At 48.7% G+C, this 19,107-nt stretch overlaps 1 protein-coding gene across 4 annotated transcripts in view; it reads left to right on the plus strand.

Moving 5' to 3' along the window:
* RECQL4 (RecQ like helicase 4) overlaps positions 1-19,107 on the plus strand; it is a 45,432-nt gene that overhangs the window by 11,351 nt on the left and 14,974 nt on the right. For all 4 annotated transcript variants that reach the window (XM_050940569.1, XM_050940568.1, XM_050940571.1 and 1 more), the window contains 5 exons: positions 1,895-1,994; positions 8,021-8,150; positions 13,669-13,791; positions 17,486-17,632; positions 18,939-19,031. In XM_050940569.1, coding sequence (XP_050796526.1) covers positions 1,895-1,994; positions 8,021-8,150; positions 13,669-13,791; positions 17,486-17,632; positions 18,939-19,031 — 593 coding nt within the window. The remainder of the gene's footprint in view (positions 1-1,894; positions 1,995-8,020; positions 8,151-13,668; positions 13,792-17,485; positions 17,633-18,938; positions 19,032-19,107) is intronic.

Raw genomic sequence — 19,107 nt, forward strand, 5'->3', positions numbered from 1 at the left:
AGGTCCCGCTGTGCAATGCTCCCCATTGACCCAAGTGGGCAGGGATCTAGCGCTCGCCATCTCATGGGTGTGTAAGATGGGCAGCTCTTGCAATTCCTGGAAACCACCTGGCAGTAAAATAAACTGGTTAGGTTCCAACCTGCTTGGCCCTGAGCAGAGTCCGAAACCTGTGCTGAAACTGGCCTAAGCTGGCGTTCCAAGGTGCAAGTGCTTTCCCAGTCGACTTCAATACCAAATGAGCATCCTCATGTCCTAATGTAGCCTGCTTCCTGCCAGCAGCTGTTACGGCATGTGCAAGGCCTATATTTATTTTGAACCATGGGCCAGATCCTCTCTTGTGCGAAGAAGCACTTGGTCTGGCAGATGAGAGAAGCAGTCAGGGAACCAGTTACAGCACCCTAGTTCTCAAGCTGGTCCTGGCATAAATTGAAGCAGCCTAGAGACTGGTCTGACTGTGACAGTTGGCTCTGGTCACCAGCTGAGAATTGCTATGGGGGAGCAGAGTTTGAGCTGGGGTAGCTGAGAGGAGTCTGGCTTTCAGCACTGAGCAAGTGACTAAACCCTCCAGCTGCTGATAGCCGGGGTGATGCTGATGTAACAGGAGAAATAAATCAAAAGCAGGGCAGGGAAGGAAGCTGAGCAGCGGGGTTGCCAAATGGAAATTGGGAGCAGAGGAGGCTTAGCATGGGATGGTGCTTTTTCAAGTCATTAAATGGCAATCGCAAGCGGTGTAGGGTAAAATCAACTATTAAACCCCAGCCCGGTGTTGTGGGCAGTAGAAGCTAGCGCAGCAGAGACGCTGCAAGGAAGCTAGACGACTTTCCAATCTGCTTGTCAAAGCACCTCTGCATCCCGTTTCGAGGCAGGTGGCACATTAAATATTGACAGAGAGAGAGGATCTGTATCCAGAGCATTTATCGAGGTAAGTGCTGAGCTGCTGGGCTCCTTTTGCAGAATGACTGCAGGGGTTCGAAACTAGCTCTGAAGCCCTGAGGGGAAGAGTAGCGATCTGTACTGACTTTCAGAATATCTCCCTCCCTCTGTTACTAGGCACGTATTGGGTTCTTTAAACATTGCTTTAAAAATATTGCCTGGGGACAGATTCTTCCCTAGCCCCACCCAAACCAGTGGGGTTGCTCTCAGAATAAGGTCATCTTCAGTGTGTGTGAGAGGGGCTGAATCTGGCCCTTCTGTTGAGTAGTCTCATGTAAGTCGTAGACTTTAAGGTCAGAAGGGACCCTTGTGATTGCCTAGTCTGGAAAACATGGGACTTGGGAGTCAGGGCACATCAGTTCCGTTCCTGGCTCTCCCACAGACGGAGCGTGTAACTTTGGGCCACGCTAAAGCCAACACTTTCAGAAGGCTTCACTAATTTTGGGTGCCCCACATGAGACCCCTTGCGCCCGGTTTTTCACAAACACCCATTGACTCTGATTAGAATTGTGGGTGCTTAACTCCTCTGCTAGCCAAGCCAAAGTGTCTCAAGGTGGCCTCTCCAAGATCAAGGCCCCCAGAATGAGAAAAGCAACTTTTGAAAATATAGCCATTAGCTTCTCTGTGCCTCAGTTTCCCCTCTGTAAAATGGGGATGATGATATCTATGTCATGGGGAGTTGTGAAGATTAATCATTGTTTCTGCAGCACTTTGAAATCCTTGGATGGCAGGTACCAGGGAAGGGCAGCATGGTGTAGATTTCACCAGTGGTGCAGCTTTATTACTTGCATTTCAGACTGCTGGAGAAAATGAAACTAGACCTATCCCCATCTCTCACCATTGCCCCATGTTGCCTGCCTTGATGCAGTCCAGCTTTCACTGCAGCAAGAATACAATCCAGTGCATCTTCATGGGCAACCTACACACTGCCTGACTCTATCGCCTGGACTTGTTTTTCCAGGGCCCCTCCAAAGAAGGACGGCAACTTTGTTAGACTCAACCTGAAGAAGAAATCTCACGTTAAAGGTTACGCGTTGAGAGGACATCGCCTTCGCAAGCAGGTGAGCCGGCCAATTGCTTGGCGAGTGCTAATTAAGGGGAGGACCCCCCCTTTATAAAAGAGCAACAATCCTCATTTCCCATGTGTCTGTGTCTTTCCATGCTGCTAACCTCTCCTTCCCCATCCTCCCGCAGCACAGGCTGTGAGCAGTTCTGAATGTTTCATTCTGTGCTGCAGACCGTATTTCTGATGGAGCTAGGTATTTATACCCTCTGGCTTGCTAGGTTTTGCCCCTTTCATTAAGGGACTCAACAAGCTTGAAATCTAGTCACTTTTCCAAGTGAGTTTAAAGCAGTTTCACTTCCTACCCTGGCTCCTGAATCCTCTTGCTAGTTTCTGTGGTTTTACAGTCAAAAATCACCCCCCCCTCTTTTTTTTTTAAATGTTTCCTCTCCCCGTTATGTGAAAGAGCCACACAACTGGGAGACAGTGACTGACTGGGCAGTGGGGCTGAGGAACCGTGAGACTTACTGGACAAAGTGCTGCCAGTTGTATGTTGTAAATGAAGGGAGGGTGGTGGGGGAAGAAGAGAATCAGTTTTGCTCTCTGATCTCAAAGTTATAGGGATCTTAGGCCCTGATCCTGACAGTTACTCTGAGGGCAGAACTCTGCACCCAGGCAGAGCCCCACTGATGTCACTAGGTGCTGGGGTCTGTCCATGGGGAGTAACTTGTCGGATCAGGGCCTGAAGTGTTGCTCACAACCACCCCCTGCAACGGGCTGTCAGGCAGGAGTGTGCTGCTGACCTGACGTTGACAGGATCCCTTTGAAGTGTTTGCGGCCTGTGCTGTAGAATATGCCATTCCGTCTGACATGCTTAAGGGCAATGATGGAGCACAGAGACCTCACCAGACTTTGGCTTCTTTAAAATCTGTCTAGTTCCTCCTTTCCAAAGGCCATGTGAGAGCCCCGAGTGAGACTCTTAGTGCCTTCGGCCGCGGGGCATGCTGTAGAATTAGTTTTGGTTTAGTTTAGAGAATCGCTGTCAGTGAAACATGCCCAGTGTACTGGATTCCAGTAGGAGAAACAGCCTTCCATTAACATCATGGCAACACTTCAGTGCTTTGCTGATCTAATGATCCACAGTCGAATGGCACCGGCTTAATCTCGCTGCCAAGCAAAGAATCGTTAAATAATGGGGAATTCAACAACACAGCTTTTGTTTGTAGAAGATGAATATTGTGGCGAATTCTAGCCTGCTCAGATAAGATGTTAAACAGAGGTACCAATCACATGAAGTCAAAGTTCCCAAAGCATTTCTTGCAAGAGCAGTGGAATTAACCCTTGTGTTCTAGCCAAGTTCTACCATAGGCGGCTACATTCTGCCTCCTTTAATCCCCCTCCACTCCACACAGCTCGAATTGGATACAGTTGACTTCCCTTCATGTCCTAAATTGTGTAATGTTGCTGGGTTAAGCACTGCCGCATTTAGCTGCAGAGATGGCTGCACATGTGAAAGGATTCCTGTCTTGTAGCTCTGCTCAGTAGTGAACGCTATCACTGACACACAATCTCTTCAGTTATAGTCTTGTTTTCACAGGCTGTTCTGAAAGGTTCACATTTTAGGGTGAAACTTTGCATTCCTGGTCTCTGCCCAAAGATGATTTTTGTTTGAGCAAGTTCCTGTCAACCATTTTTTGCAAATGGATGGCACTGAAAACAATTCTCTGGGGGGGGGTTGTATCACCGCCTGCTCTGCAACCCTGGGTGCCTTACAATGCTTTGGTGCTGTAGCTCCCAACCTGAGCCACTCACAAACAGCCTGCCAGCATGCAGGTCACACCCTGAGTGTTTGTGTGTATAGCCACGGTCCTGGTCCAGCAGCTCTGACCCCAACAGCCCATCAGCAACGCAGCATTCACACCCTGGCTTCCACCAGCCTTGGTTACTACTGGCAGGGTGACCTGGACACACTCCCAGTTCTGAATTTTCCCCAAAACATGTTCTCCACTGTCCAGCCCTCTCCTGGACAGCTCAGATACTACAGATCCATTGACCCTGTAAGGGGTCAATATGCAGCCGTTTGCGTCACTCCAGTTGAAGTAGCAAACATTCAGTTTATACACAACGCTGGATTCATATTTTATTAGAAAATAAAACAAGTTCATTTAACTGTAAAGGGACTTTAAGTGAGTACAAGTATAAGGCATTAAAGCCAGACATAGTTACACAAGAAATAAAGATAAAACACTTTCTAGCAGCTAAAATGTAACAAACTAGACCTGGTTCAAGGTAAAATCCTTACCATGGTTCCCAGCAACATTGCTGGCCAAACTCTCAGGTCAGGAACTCCCCCAAAGTCAAAGGATTGGTTCTTTTGTCATATTGAGTAAAAGGCAGAGAGAGACCTGGGGTGTTTTTGCCCCTCACTTTTGTAGTCCAGTCACTCTTTGCAATGCATCTTCTTCAGGGCTATCGCTAGATAACATTCCTTGCAGCTGTGAGAACAGAGACCGGGGTCTCGTGGTGAAAGAGGTTCCATGTGGTTGTTTGCTAAAATGCAGATCAATCTGTTCCTGCCCCATTTCATCGCCAAAGAATGGCCACGTGACTGGGGAGCCCAGTTAACCTTGATGAGACCTGGCTAGAGGCCTGGACTTGTCCTTCCTCTTTGAGGAACCGGTTTACCAGCCTTGCTGCCCCAGGGAGCCTGTTTACTACTTATATGTAAATGGAGGTCAACACACATTTCTTTGTTAAGGACAACGGTCACCAACCGGCTGATCGCGATCATCTGGTCGATCCTAGAGAATCTCCCAGTCGATCGCAGTCTCTGGTGGTGCAGCGTAGCTGCCACTAAGGCAGACTTTCTACCCTGGCCCCACTCCGCTCCTGGAAGCGGCCAGTGTGGCCCCGGGGGCAGAGGGTCTCCCTCTGGGCACTGCTCCTGCTTGTAAGCACCGTCCCCGCAGCTCCCATTGGCCAGAAGAGCTGTGGGGGCAGTGCTTGCAAAGAGGGTCAGCGTGTGGAGCCACATGCCCACCGCGTCTCCCCTGCAGGGGCTTGTTGGCCCCTTCTAGGAACGGTGTGGGCCTGGGGTAGGCAGGGAGCCTGTCTTAGCATTGCTGTGCCCGCCACCGACCGGGAGCCGCCGGAAGTTAGTGCTGCCCAGTGACATACCATACCCCATCCTGCACACCAATCCTCTGCCCCAGCCCTGACCCCCCCACCCGAGTCAGCACCCTGTATCCTCTCCTGCACCCCAACACTGTGCGCCAGCCCGGAGCATCCTCTTGCACCCAAACTCCCTCCCAGAGCTTTGCTCCCCTCACCCCCTCCTGCACTCCAACCCCCTGCCCCAGGGTCAGCCCAGAGCCCCCTCCCACACTGCGAACACCTTGGCCACAGCCCAGAGCCCGCACCCCTTCCGGGACCCCAACCCTCTATCCCAGCCTGGTGAAAGTGAGTGAGGGTGGGGGAGAGTGAGCGACAGAGAGAAGGGGGGATGGAAGGGATGGGGCTTTGGGGAAGGGGAGGGGTAGATTCTGGGTTGCCCTTAGATTCAAAAAGTGATCTTGGGCATAAAAAGGTTGGAGACCACTGGTTTAGGACATCACTGTTTAACAACTTCTGCCTAGTCAGGTCATGTGGGTTTGAATATGTGCTAAGAACATCACACGGAGAATTCATAACTTTATATGTAATGTTGCTACATACAGTTCATAGTGATATTATTAACCAGTGGGTTATTAGTTTTCAAATGATGCCTCACAAGATGTATTTTGTACAAAGATTATTACAGTAGCATGTAGAGTGTGAATACAGGGGTGCATTCGGTTACATATGCCACACACTATACAAGGTGTGTGATGATGGTGTTCGTTACTGTGACAACTATAACACTTGCTTTTCCTGCCTTGTTTTTAATTTTAACTGTGCAATTTAAATATAGGTTTGTGCATTTAATCGATACTGTGGGTAACATACTTTGGAGCTGTTATGTTCATGGCAAATGCACGGAGAAGTTTAGGTAAAAACACAAAATATTTTTGCTGGAAGATTGCAACATAATACTTTAATTTCCTAGAATTCTGAATTCTAACACGCATGAATCCACAAACAGCAAAACAAAGCAGGCTGCTCCCTAGGGCAGTGAGGCGCAACTCACCTCACCTTACTCTAGACTGGCTGTCTGCAGCAGACTGAATGCGCAAGACGTAGATTGCACGCTTCTCTACAGAGTCCCCTAGCCTGCCAGCAGGACGTGGAAACCACTTGCAAACTTTGAGTGACAGCTTGTAATTTTAACACAATTTGCAGTACCCCACAGGGGCCTTTCCAGAGAGAGGTGCTACCAAAATATACAGTTAGCCTTTTAGTGAAGATTTGCTGGGATGCTTAGTGGACTGCTGTGTGCATGAGAGAGAAAGTGTGTCTAGTGAGGGAGGTGAGGGGAAGAAATACATTCTGATTTTAGCTGAAAGAAAAGCCAGTTTGTTTTTAAAGCTTGGTATATTTACACAGCACGTCTGCGAACATGTGATCCACAGGCAAAGGGACCAAGCAGTATAAAAATATCTGGGTTATCGGTTGCTTCTGAAAACGGTTTATGTGGAAGAGCTGATAGCCTTTCCCTGGGTTAACTCTTTGGATGATGATTGTCCTTGTATCACATCTGATTAGCTTCAAGGACAGGTGAGGATGGCAACTGCTGCTCGGAGATGCTTTCTGTAAGAATTTTCTTTCCAATCTAACAAAATCAGAAAATCTCCTGCTTTTGTTAATTTCCGACCTTGGAGCCTGAGGTGGCGTGTTCCATTTGACGGGAAAGGTCGCAGAAATGTGTAGGGAGGGTTGGTTGTATTTTGAATTGCTCTTAAAAATAAACCTCTTGTGTTTGATCCGCTGTTCCCTGCCTGGCTATCCTCTGGAGTTTGGATCTCTTTAGATCTCTCAAACTCATAGGGTTTGAATAGAGCCCCCTGCCCTGCAGCGAAGAGAGACTGAGGGCCAAGGAAATGCTGTGAATGCTGCCTTGGGGCTGGGAGCCATGGAGGAGGCAGGGCGTGTTCCCTCCAAACCCTACAGATCCTGGGTACCTATTGGCTAGAGATACTGGCACTGTAGAGAGGGGATGCTGCTTTCTAGGGGTGCTCTTCTCACCCTGCAGGGTCCTAAAGCTCCAGCCCAAGCCCAGAAATCTTCTCTGCAATGAAACAGCCCCACAGCCTAAGCCCTGCAAGCCCGAGTCGGTTGGCATGGGCCGGCTGCGGGGTTTTCTGTGCTGTGTAGACACCCTCAGTCTACTTTCCTTAACCTTCTCTTTGTTAAGCTGTGACTTGATTGCAGTCTATAATACCTATGTGGGGAACACACGTGATAATGGGCTCTTCAGTCTAGCAACGAAAGGTTGGAAGTTGAAGCTAGATAACTCAGACTGGAAATAAGACGTACGTTTTTAATGGTGAAGGTAATTAACCACTGGAACAATTGATCAAGCATTGTGGTAGATTCCCCATCACTGGCCATTTTTAAATCGACCTTGGATGTTTTTCTAAAAGATCTGCTCTAGGAATTATTTTGGGGGCAGGTGTGACACAGGAGGTCAGACTAGATAATTGCAATGGGCCCTGCTGGCCTTCGATTCCACGAAACACAGAGCAAGAGGCAGTTCCTGCCCCAGAGAGCTTACAGTCTCTAACTTAACCGAGGAAAATGCAGATGAATTTAAGGCGTCTTCATCCCAGTGGCGAGAAGGAGGAGTCTCCTTTCCAGCACATTTGCTAAGTGAGCTACCAAAGGCCAATTTCCAGCCAAAGTCCTTTCTAGCTTCCCATCATCTGCAGTTTCAAATTAATTCAGAATTCTCTTTTGTTTTGCTTCATGGCCTAACAGTTGTGCAGTGTTGCTGTGCACTGTTACGTACCGGCTGACTGCCACCCCCAGAGGTGGTGCATTTCCCAGGAGTGATAACTGACTGGGTGTGGAGATGTAGGAGGCTTCTATGTCCCTAATCTGGCTGTTTCTGGTGGGGCTTGTTTGGCTTACAAGCAACGCCCTGTCTTAGGCACGCTGGTCACTTTACAGGTGTGGAAGCAGAAGTGGCAGAAGAAAAGCGAATGGTTTGGAGGAGGTGGCAGATGCTTCGACAGGAGCTCAGATACCTGCTTCAGATGCGGTGGAACAGGGCACTGGGCCTCAGAGTGCAAGGGCAGAGGTAAGACTTTCTACCTCCCATGGCCAGCTGGGTCAGCCTGAAAAAGCAACAGCTCGCATAGATACCTGCACTGGTGTCAGGAACTGCTGCATAAACAAGGATGATGTGCTCGGAACAGCCATGCTTGGCGATAGTAAGGTTTTGGGAGACTGTTGTGTGGCCAAGGGTCAGCTGGATGCAGGGCAGAGCATGTTCCTGGATTTTACTTTATTGCACGAACAGGTTTGGCTATAAAGTTCCACCCACATTACCTTTTAATGCTGGATAAATTACAGCAGCAGCATGAGAGAAATGTTAGATGTGCAGCAGTGAATGAGAACACAACACAAGCGCTAATGAATACAGAGAGCCCCCAGGTGTGTAGGACAGACTGTCCTACACACCTGTCCAGAGGCAACAGGGAACTTTGCATCAAGAGGAGTAACAATGGGAATCTCTCCTCTTCCCTCCTGCTGGTTTCAGGACCTGGCCTTTGGGGGAAACCACTCATAGGAAGAGACTGAAAAGATTAAGATTGTTGCCTTACAGAAGAGAAGAATGGACATAAGTCTATAACCCAATGAATGGTCTAGAGAAGGAGATCAAGAGCTGCTGCTCTCCCTGTATCGCAGCACAGGCACAAGGGGAAACTCAATGACATTGGGTGGTGGGAAACGGATCAAAGGAAATATGTTAACAGAAAACATGTAACTAGATTGTGGAACTTGCTGCCACAGGATGTCATTGTGGACAAGAACCTAGCAAGCTTGAAAAAGGGACTGGTATGCCTATGGATAACCAGAGAATCCAGACTTAGAGTAGCTCATGTAAAAGAGGGGTATTGAAAGGGACATCAAACCTGCTTCAGAGTTTAAGCCAATCTCTAACTACTAGAGACCAGGATGAGAGCTAATGTAGGGGCTGATTATCCCACATCTACTGCGGGGTTCTTATACCTTCCTCTGAAGCATCTGATGCTGGTCAAAGACTCGATACCTCAGGTCTGATCAAGTCTAGCAATTCCTGTGTTCCTGTGAAAAGCGACTGGCCCTGAAAGCATTTGCCCAGGCCACCAGCTTGCAGAACGCTAGATATTGGATCTTATTAATCATTTCATGGTCTTGGTCCCATTTTGCCTTTCTTTTCCCTCCAATTCAGCTAGATGTATGTGTGCATTCGGGGCAAGGCGCTCTTGGCCCTCAGAGACTGTGTACGGGCCTTGGAGGCCAAGGTGGCTGAGCTGGAGGAGCTGAGTGAGACTGAGAGATACGTAGATGAGACTTTCTGGGACACAGTAGAACGGTCCCACCCCCCATCTGACAGCCTCTGTGCTGTTGAGGAGGATGAAAGCCTCAGGGAAGGAGAACATCCAACTGGTGCAGAGGGAAACAATCCCATAGTTGGGATCTTCCTTCCAGATGATGTTGTAGTATCCTCTCACACTGAGGATACCTCTCCGGGGGAAGGAACTCCAGTTATTAGGAAGAGACAGGTATTAGTAATTTGCAATTTGATCATTAGAAACATAGATAGCTGGGTTTGCGAGGACCGGGAGAACTGCATGGTGACTTGCCTGCCTGGCGCAAAGGTTGCGGATCTCTTGACACATCTAGACAAACTTGTGTGTAGTGCTGGGGAGGATACAGTGGTCGTGATACATGTAGGTACCGGTGACATAGGGAAGGATAGGAGAGAGGTCCTGGAGGCCAGATTTAGGCTGCTAGGTAAGAGGTTGAAGTCCAGGACCTCCATGGAAGCATTCTCCGAGATACTTCCAGTTCCACATGCAGGGCCAGTTAGACAAGCAAACAGCGAGGTCTCAATGCGTGGGTGAGACGATGGTGTAGGGAGAAGGGGTTTATATTTATTAGGCACTGGGGAAACTTCTGGGAAAGGGGGAACCTATACAGGAAGGATGGGCTCCACCTAAACCAGAATGGAACCAGACTGCTGGTGCTTAAAATTAAAATGGTCATACAGCAGTTTTTAAACTAAGGGCTGGGGGAGAGCCGACAGGTGCAGAGGAGCATGTGGTTCGGACATCCCTTAGGGGAGGCTCTGTAAATAGAGATTCCCTATGTCCTAATGAGGAGAGGATGGAAGATGATAAAATACAGGGAGGATCTGAGGAGAAACAGTCAAATGGTAAAAGGTCCCATTCAGTTACATCATGTAATGGGAGACAGCTAAAAAGTGACAAGTTTTTAACGTGCTTATATACCAATGCTAGAAGTCTAAATAATAAGATGAACTAGGTGAAGATGAATAAGATAGGTGAACTAGAGTGCCTCGTGTTAAATGAGGATATCGATATAATAGGCATCACAGGAACTTGGTGGGATGAGGATAATCAACGGGACACAGTAATACTAGGATACAAAATCTATTGGAAGGACAGAACAGGTCGTGCTGGTGGGGGAGTGGCGTTATGTGAAAGAAAGCGTAGAATCAAATGAAGTAAAAATCTTAAATGAACCAAACTGTACCACAGAATCTCTCTATGGATAGTAATTCCATGCTTGAATAATAAGAATATAGCAGTAGGGCTATATTACAGACCAGCTGACCAGGATGGTGATAGTGCCTGTGAAATGCTCAGGGAGATTAGAGAGACTATTAAAATAAAAAAACTCAATAATAATGGGGGATTTCAACTCTCCCCATTCTGACTGGGCACATGTCACCTCAGGAGATAAAGTTTCTTGACACCTTAAATGGCTGCTTCTTGGAGCAGCTAGTCCTGGAACCCACAAGGGGAGAGGCAATTCTTGATTTAGTCTTAAGTGCAGCACAGGATCAGGTCCAAGACGTCAATATAGCTGGACTGCTTGGTAATAGTGACCATAATACAATTAAATTTAACATCCCTGTGACAGGGAAAACACCACAGTGGGCCAATACTGTAGCATTTAATTTCAGAAAGGGGAAATATACAGAAATGAGGTTAGTTAAACAGAAATTAAAAAGTGAAATCCCTGCAAGCTCTGTGGAAACTTTTTAAAGACACCATAATAGAGGCTCAACTTAAATGTATCCCCCCAAATTAAAAAAACATAATAAGAGAACCAAAAAAGAGCCACTGTGGTTAAACAAGAAAGTAAAAGAAGCAGTGAGGCAAAAAGGCATCCTTTAAGAAGTGGAACTTAAATCCTAGTGAGGAAAATAGAAAGGAGCATAAACTCTGACAAGTGAAGTGTAAAAATATAATTAGGAAGGCCAAAAAAGAATTTGAAGAACAGCTAGCCAAAGACTCCAAAAGTAATAGCAAAAACATTTTAAGTACATCAGAAGCAGGAACCCAGCTAAACAACCAGTGGGGCCACTGGACAATCAAGATGCTAAAGGAGCACTCAAGGACGATAAGGCCATTGCGGAGAAACTAAATGAATTCTTTGCGTCGGTCTTCACGGTTGAGAATGTGAGGAAGATTCCCAAACCTGAACCATTCTTTTTAGGTGACAGATCTGAGGAATTGTCCCAGATTGAGATGTCATTAGAGGAGGTTTTGGAACAAATTGATAAACTAAACAGTAATAAGTCACCAGAACCAGATGGTAATCACCCAAGTTCTGAAGGAACTCAAATGTGAAATTGCAGGACTACTAACTAGTCTGTAACCTATCATTTAAATCAGCTTCTGTATCAAAGGACTGGAGGATAGCTAATGTGATGCCAGTTTTTTAAAAAGGACTCCAGAGGTGACCCTGACAGTTACAGGCGGTTAAGCCTGACTTCAGTACCAGGCAAACTGGCTGAAACTATAGTAAAGAACAAAATTGTCAGACACATAGATGAACATAATATGTTGGGAAAGAGTCAACATGGCTTTTGTGAAGGAAAATCGTGCCTCACCAATCTACTAGAATTCTTTGAGGGGGTCAGCAAGGATGTGGACAAGGGGGATCCAGTGGATATAGTGTTCTTAGATTTTCAGAAAGACTTTGATAAGGTCCCTCACCAAAGGCTCTTAAGCAAAATAAGCAGTCATGGAATAAGAGGGAAGGTTCTCTCATGGATCAGTAACTGGTTAAAATATAGGAAACAAAGGGTAGGAATAAATGGTCAGTTTTCAGAATGGAGAGAGGTAAATAGTGGTGTCCCCCAGGGGTCTGTACTAGACCTAGTTCTATTTAACATATTCATAAATTATCTGGAAAAGAGGGTAAATAGTGAGGTGACAAAATTTGGAGATAGTTAAGTCCCAGGCAGATTTGCGAAAAGCTACAAAAGGATCTCTCAAAACTGGGTGACTGGGCAACAAAATGGCAGATGAAATTCAGTGTTGATAAATGCAAAGTAATGTACATTGGGAAACATAATCCTAACTATACATATGAAATGATGGAGTCTAAATTAGCTGTTATCACTCAAGCAAGAGATCGTGGAGTCACTGTCGATAATTCTCTGAAAACATCCACTCAATATGCAGCAGCAGTCAAAAAAGCAAACAGTGTTGGGAATCGTTAAGAAAGCAATAGGCAGTAAGACAGAAAATATCATTTTGTATAGATGTATAGATCCATGGTACACCCACATCTTGAATACAGTGTGCAGATGTGGTTGCCCCATCTCAAAAAAGATTTATTGGACTTGGCAAAGGTTCAGAAAAGGGCAAAAAAAAATGATTGGGGTATAGAACGGCTTCCATATGAGGAGAGATTAATAAGATTGGGACTTTTCAGCTTGGAAAAGAGACAGCTAAGGGGGGATATATGATAGTCTCTAAAATCATGCGTGGTGTGGAGAAAGTAAATAAGGAAGTGTAATTTACTACTTCTTATAACACAAGAACTTGGGGCCACCCAATGAAATTAATAGGCAGCACATTTAAAAGAAACGAAAGGAAGTATTTTTTCACACAACGCACAGTCAACCTATGGAACTCCTTGCCAGAGGATGTTTTGAAGGGCAAGACTGTAACAGGGTTCAAAAAAGAACTAGATAAATTCATGGAGGGTAGATCCTTCAATGGCTATTAGCCAGGGTGGGCAGGGATGGTGTCCCTAGCCTCTGTTTGCCAGAAGCTGGAAATGGGTGACAAGATGGTTCACTTGATGATTCCCTGTTCTGTTCATTCCCTCTGGGGCACCTGGCATTGGCCACTGTCGGAAGACAGGATACTGCACTAGATGGACCTTTGGTCTGACCCAGTGTGACTGTTCTTATGATGTCCCACAACCTGATCAGCCATAAACAGCTTAAAACTTGCTTTGGTCCTGTAGTCTAGGCATTAGAATTGAATATAGCGGGACCTGGACCTTGGCCCGGTTCCCAAGTGACAAACGCAATGACCAGCGATGACCTAAGCCTCCATGAGGACATGTATCAGTTTCATTCCTTTAAAGCATTGGTGTGAAGCGTGTTGCATGTAGCGATCAGGCCACTGAGTATTGCTTTGCAATAGGTGCGCAGTTGGTTCTAAGTGCTGCTCAGGGCTGGCAAATGTACATGCTGGGACAGAGAGGTCCTGGCGTTCAGCACTCCCTCCCTCCCATGACTGCCCCCCCCCAGTAGGTGTGAGACTCTTTTTGCCTTGCAGAGCTAGGTCCAGCTGTTGGCCCACAGCCAGAGGAAAACAGCGAAGCTATTGAAGAGGAGATGCCATTGCCCACTCTGGAAGAAGTGGCCCGGATGACTAACACGGCTTACAGCAAGATCTCAGGTGAGACTCTAACGGCGCGGAACTTAATTGTTCCTTGGTTTGCCTCCTGGGCAGGTCAGGAGGGCTGGCTTTGCTTAATGCTGGAGGCAGTCTGCCTTGCTCTGCAGTGGCTCCTAGAGGCTGGTCATGAAGTAGCAATGCTGTCAGTGACTAGCCAGAAGGTTAAGTACTTGTATCCAGTTTTGTAGCTGCAGCTGTAGAAGGAAAGCTGAGATAGGAGCTTAGAAGGGTGCATGTTAAAGGGAACATAGTCCTGGATGGGTGCAAATGTGACCTTTCGTGGAAATAACAGCTGTCTGGATGGTCACCTGCTGGTAACCTTTGTGGTCTCTCTCTTTTGATTGAACTAGACTGCAAAGTATTTTGGAGGAGCAAACAAACATGGCTGCAGCCCTACAAAAACAAAGGGTTTTTCTCTCTCTCTTTCGAGTCCTACACTGGGCCTTCTGCTATGTGCTTGCGAGGAAGCGGATGCCTGGATCTGCTCCCTTCTCAGTGCAATTAAATTTTGAAGACCCTAGGGCAAGCCATCAGCCAAAATCCTCAGTGGGAGTCCTGCCTGGGCTTGGCTCTCGGAGAGCGGGAATCATGTACATATTGTAACGCTAGCTCATCAGAATCCGGTACACGGGTTTGTAGAGCTCTTCGCGCAGCAGGGCTCTGATCAGCGCCTGTGGCCCCTGGCACATAGCAATACACCAATCAATACGAAATGGTCCGAGCTAAAGGGGAGAGACGAGGCAGAAGAAGGTTGATGCGTGTGCGCCTCTTCTATCTGCAGTGGGCCTCAGCAGCTGACAACATCCCTCGAAGCCAACTCCTGGTCTGTTACGTCATTCCTTCTCTTCACCCCACTGTGTGGCCAGCTTCGCACATTGATCTATCTCCGTACTGCAGCTAGTGCTAGGGTCAGCAGCCTGGGGAAGCTGCAGCCACTTCTGCCCAGAGTGGGATGCTGTTTGTATCTTCCCCCAAGACCCATCTGATTTGTAAAGTGTTAATTACTCCATCCTGCCCACGACCATAGCCCTGTTCAACTGTCTCTCTTGTTTGGCTTCCAAAGAGCAAACCCTCCACGAACGTCCAGGCTGACTTGTCTTGTAGATGAAAGAAAGCAAGGAAGAGTAACGGCAGAGTCTCCAGGAGAGCGCTCTGAGTGCGTCTCCTTTGAACTTTCTTGCAGCAGCTCTGAGAACAAAAGTCCCCTTCTCTGCATGCCGCCCCCCTCTTAGAAAAGTGCATCACACAGACAACAAAAGCATCCCCGTTTCCCTCTACACAAAAGCTGCCGTGTTTGTACTGGAGCTGATGTGCTCTGTGTGATGGAGTTTCAGCATGTGATGATGCCCCTATGGCTTTAGAATTTGATGCTTAAGTCTAAGCATAACTCCCAGCCACAATACAGACTGGGTTATTGCTATCTGAGTGGCTGGCAGACCGGGGGGGGGGGGGGGGGGGGTCTCATTAGTTCTGAATGCAAGAGAGCTCGCTGTCAAGAGTTCTTTACAACAGAGCACTAAAGAGGATTGTCTCTGTCCATCCAGGTGCTTAGAACTCCCACCACTAGTGGCCTCCCACACAGTGGAAAAGAAGTCCTCTCTTCCATGTTTTCCATCCCAGCCTGTAGTGGAAGCAGCTTGATTGCTTTCTAGGTTTGCTTTGTCTCTGCTGGTATATGTTTGCACGTGTGGCTACGCTGTATATATGTCAAGACACTGTTACGGGAAAGCTACGCTGAAGCAGTCAGTCTTTCACTGAGTCCTGCGTGTGGTGAGGCCCTGGTCTCGTATCTCCTGAGGACACCAGTTGCAGTCTAGGCCCAGCTCACAGGAAAGTTCTGCCTCCTGCGCTCCTGAGACTCTCCAGTGGCTGGTAGTTCCATTGTCCCAGTGGGTGGAGCTGTTGGTGGAGGCCACGGTTGCTGAGGGAGAGGCATCTCTTGGATGGCATAGGCCAATCTCTTGGGTTCTGTGGGGAGCCAGTGCAGAGCGTAATGCCAGGGAGATGTGTTCATGGTGACCTGTGCAGCCACAGGGAGACTGTTGCTTTCTGCACCCATCTGAGCCTTCTCAGGCTTTGTGGCTTCATTCTCAGACTTGAGGTGCAATCATCAAGCCAGGCCATGAATAGCTGGATGGCCAGCTCTAGGCTGAGAGAAGGGGGCACAGACTTCTGTCTGGCTGCAGATGGGTGCAGATGTCTCCAGGGCTGTCACAGAATCATAGAATATCAGGGTTGGAAGGGACCTCAGGAGGTCAGCTAGTCCAACCCCCTGCTCAAAGCAGGGCCAATCACCAACTAAATCATCCCAGCCAGGGCTTTGTCAAGCCAGGCCTTAAAAACCTCTAAGGAAGGCGATTCTACCAGCTCCCTAGGTAACCCATTCCAGTGCTTCACCACCCTCCTAGTGAAATAGTGTTTCCTAATATCCAACCTAAACCTCCCCCACTGCAACTTGAGACCATTGCTCCTTGTTCTGTCATCTGATACCACTGAGAACAATCTAGATCTATCCTCTTTGGAACCCCCTTTCAGGTAGTTGAAAGCAGCTATCAAATCCCCCCTCACTCTTCTCTTCTGCAGACTAAACAAGCCCAGTTCCCTCAGCCTCTCCTCATCAGTCATGTGCTCCAGCCCCCTAATCATTTTTGAGTATTCAACAGCGTGGAGGAGACCTAAATGACCCCAAGGCTGACTCAGTCTGAAGGCAAATCCCCTCAACAGGGAGGGAGGCCATGGAGGAAAATCTCAGCAGCTCTGTTCTGCTTCCTACAAGTCCCTTCAGTCTTGGTTGGGTGCAGGGTCAGCAGAGCTGGGTGTTGTTTGTGTCCTGCTGGCCCTTAGCCCTGGCTGTCTCCCTGGCTCCCTACAGGTGCTGAATAACATGGGTGTGAGGATGACCCTTGTGGGACTCCAGGGGTGAGGGCTTTGGAGTGGAGACCCATAACGACCCTCTGGGGTTGGTTGGAGAGGAGGGGCCTTAGCCAAGTTGGGGGTTTCTAGTCACCCCTGCAGCCTTTTGGAGGCCAGACAGGTGTATCTGGTGATCAGTGGCATCAAACGCAGCAGCAGGGCCTAGCATGGTGAGCGGGGATGGACGTGGCTCATCTGTGGCCAGGAGGAGGTTGCTCACCAGAAGCAGCTGCTCTGTCTATTCTTGCCCTGGGCTGAGGCCTGACCAGGAGGGTGGTGATGACAAATGTTTAGGATCTCTGGATCAAAGACACTGCATAAAGTGCCCTGCAAACGCTGCGTGTCGGAGAGACGCACGGGGAAATCCTTGCATCTGCCTCCAGGGTGGAAGATAACAGCTGTGTACCAGCACACAGCCACACCACCCAGCTGGCTAGGACAGGAAGTGAAGGAGAATCCTGCATCTAGTTAAAACCACAGACGGAATTGAGAGAGGTAGAAAATAATTCCCATGGCTTGTATTTGACCAGGATGCTGGGGTTAATATCCCAGCTCATGGAGTCATTAATGACCAGAAGGGGTCAGAACCTCTGGGCTGTAGCTAGGGTGGGTGCACGTGGCTCTGGCAGCATACAGCAACCTCGTCTGGCACTTCGTCTGTACTGACCGAGGGGAAACTGCCACTTGTGGATCGCCAGCACCTTGGATTTCCTCTCAGCCAAGTGCTGTATAAACCTGGCCTGGGTTTCATTGGCTTGTGCCTGTTTCTTTTCATCCTCAGCTGAGAGCAGAAGCAGCCAAGCGGGGCCCGAGAGGGCTGGTGAGGAGGAGTTCGACCTGCACATGCAGAGGCCTGTGTATGAGCCACCCACTCCGCCCCCACCAATGGAGCCTCTCTACGGGCTGGGGCAGGATGGGAAGGTGAGAGGTAAGAGTCGTGAAAGGCAGCTGTGCTGCGGAACGGGCTTATAGTGAGTATGTGCTGGACTCGTGTTGGAAGCACTGGGCCTCTCTCCTGCAGCTGAGCAGACAAACCTGCATGGCTTTGCCACAGGTACGAGCCCAGTGGTGTGGAATCTGCATTCTGCACTGAGCAGGGTGCTCTCCCAGGGCCCCGGTGCTGCAGGTCTCTCAGAAGGGCACTGCCGCGTTGGAGGGGAATGCGGTGCACATGACAATGAGGGGCCTTCGCATTCTGCTCATGCCCCTTGTCATGGAGTCCTCGGACGATGCTCTGGAACTGCTCCCCACCAAGCCAGTCAGGACTTTGCGGAGCCTCCTCTCCCTTGGAGCAGACTTTTTCAGGGCAAGAAGCTCACATGTCTTCACCTCCTGGGTCTCTCCTTGGAGCATTCAGCATCCTCTGCCCCTCCGTGCACTTCCCACAGTGAGCCTGCCCCAGGGGGGTCCAGGGGAAGCCACAGAGTCCCGCACCCCCACTTTGCAGTTAGATGTGACTCAGCCAGCCAGTAAAACAGATTTATTCGATGACAGGAACATGGTCTAAAACAGAGCTTGTAGGAACCGTGAACTAGACGCCTCAGCCGGGTCCATTGTGGGGGGCAGTGAGCCAGACCCCCATGTCTGCACTTCACTCCTCGTCCCCAGCCAGCTCCAGACTGACAACCTCCTCCAGCCCCTCCTCCTCTACTCAGTTCCTTTCCTGGGCCAGGAGGTCACCTGATCTTTGTCTCCAACACCTTCAGTTGGCACCTTTGCAGAGGGGGGCCCAGGCCATCAGTTGCTAGGAGACAGTGTGTCCGGCATTTAGGTGCACTGGCCCCTTTGCTCTGCAGCAATCACACACCCTTATTCCACCACCTAGATACTTAACTGCATAGGGCACACTGAGGCACCAACACAGTATTCAGAGAAAACATTAAGACATTCCCAGTTCGCCACACCCCTGCTCCCCTTCGGGAGAACAGCTTTGGTCAGGAATAAAATCGGACTCATCATCCCATTTTAAGCAAGAGACCAGACATCCTTCCCAGAGCTAGAAATAGAACCCAGGAGTCCTGACTCCCATTTCTCCTTCCTGTAACCACTAGCCTACCTGTCTTCCCAGAGCTCAGCTAGAACCCAGGAGACTTGACACCATCCCCCACTCTATCTGCTAGCAGCTCCTTACCTGTGTGCACCATTGGCCTAGTCCTCTCTTGGGCTTCGCAACTGGCAGGGCCTTGCACTCCACTGTGGGTTCCTGACTGCATGTGTGTCTCTGTGCTGTGCAGAGACCCCAGAGGAGGTGTTTCAAGCTCTGGCTGAGCTGGGATACAGCGCTTTCCGCCAGGGCCAGGAGGTGGCTGTCATGAGGATTCTCTCAGGTAACCTGACTATCTTACCCTGGAGTAGATCCCTCCTGCCTGTCCCACCCACTCAGGAATGGTCATTCATGGCCCT

Source organism: Gopherus flavomarginatus, chromosome 2 (genome assembly GCF_025201925.1).
Source record: "Gopherus flavomarginatus isolate rGopFla2 chromosome 2, rGopFla2.mat.asm, whole genome shotgun sequence".
Lineage (NCBI taxonomy): Eukaryota > Metazoa > Chordata > Testudines > Testudinidae > Gopherus > Gopherus flavomarginatus.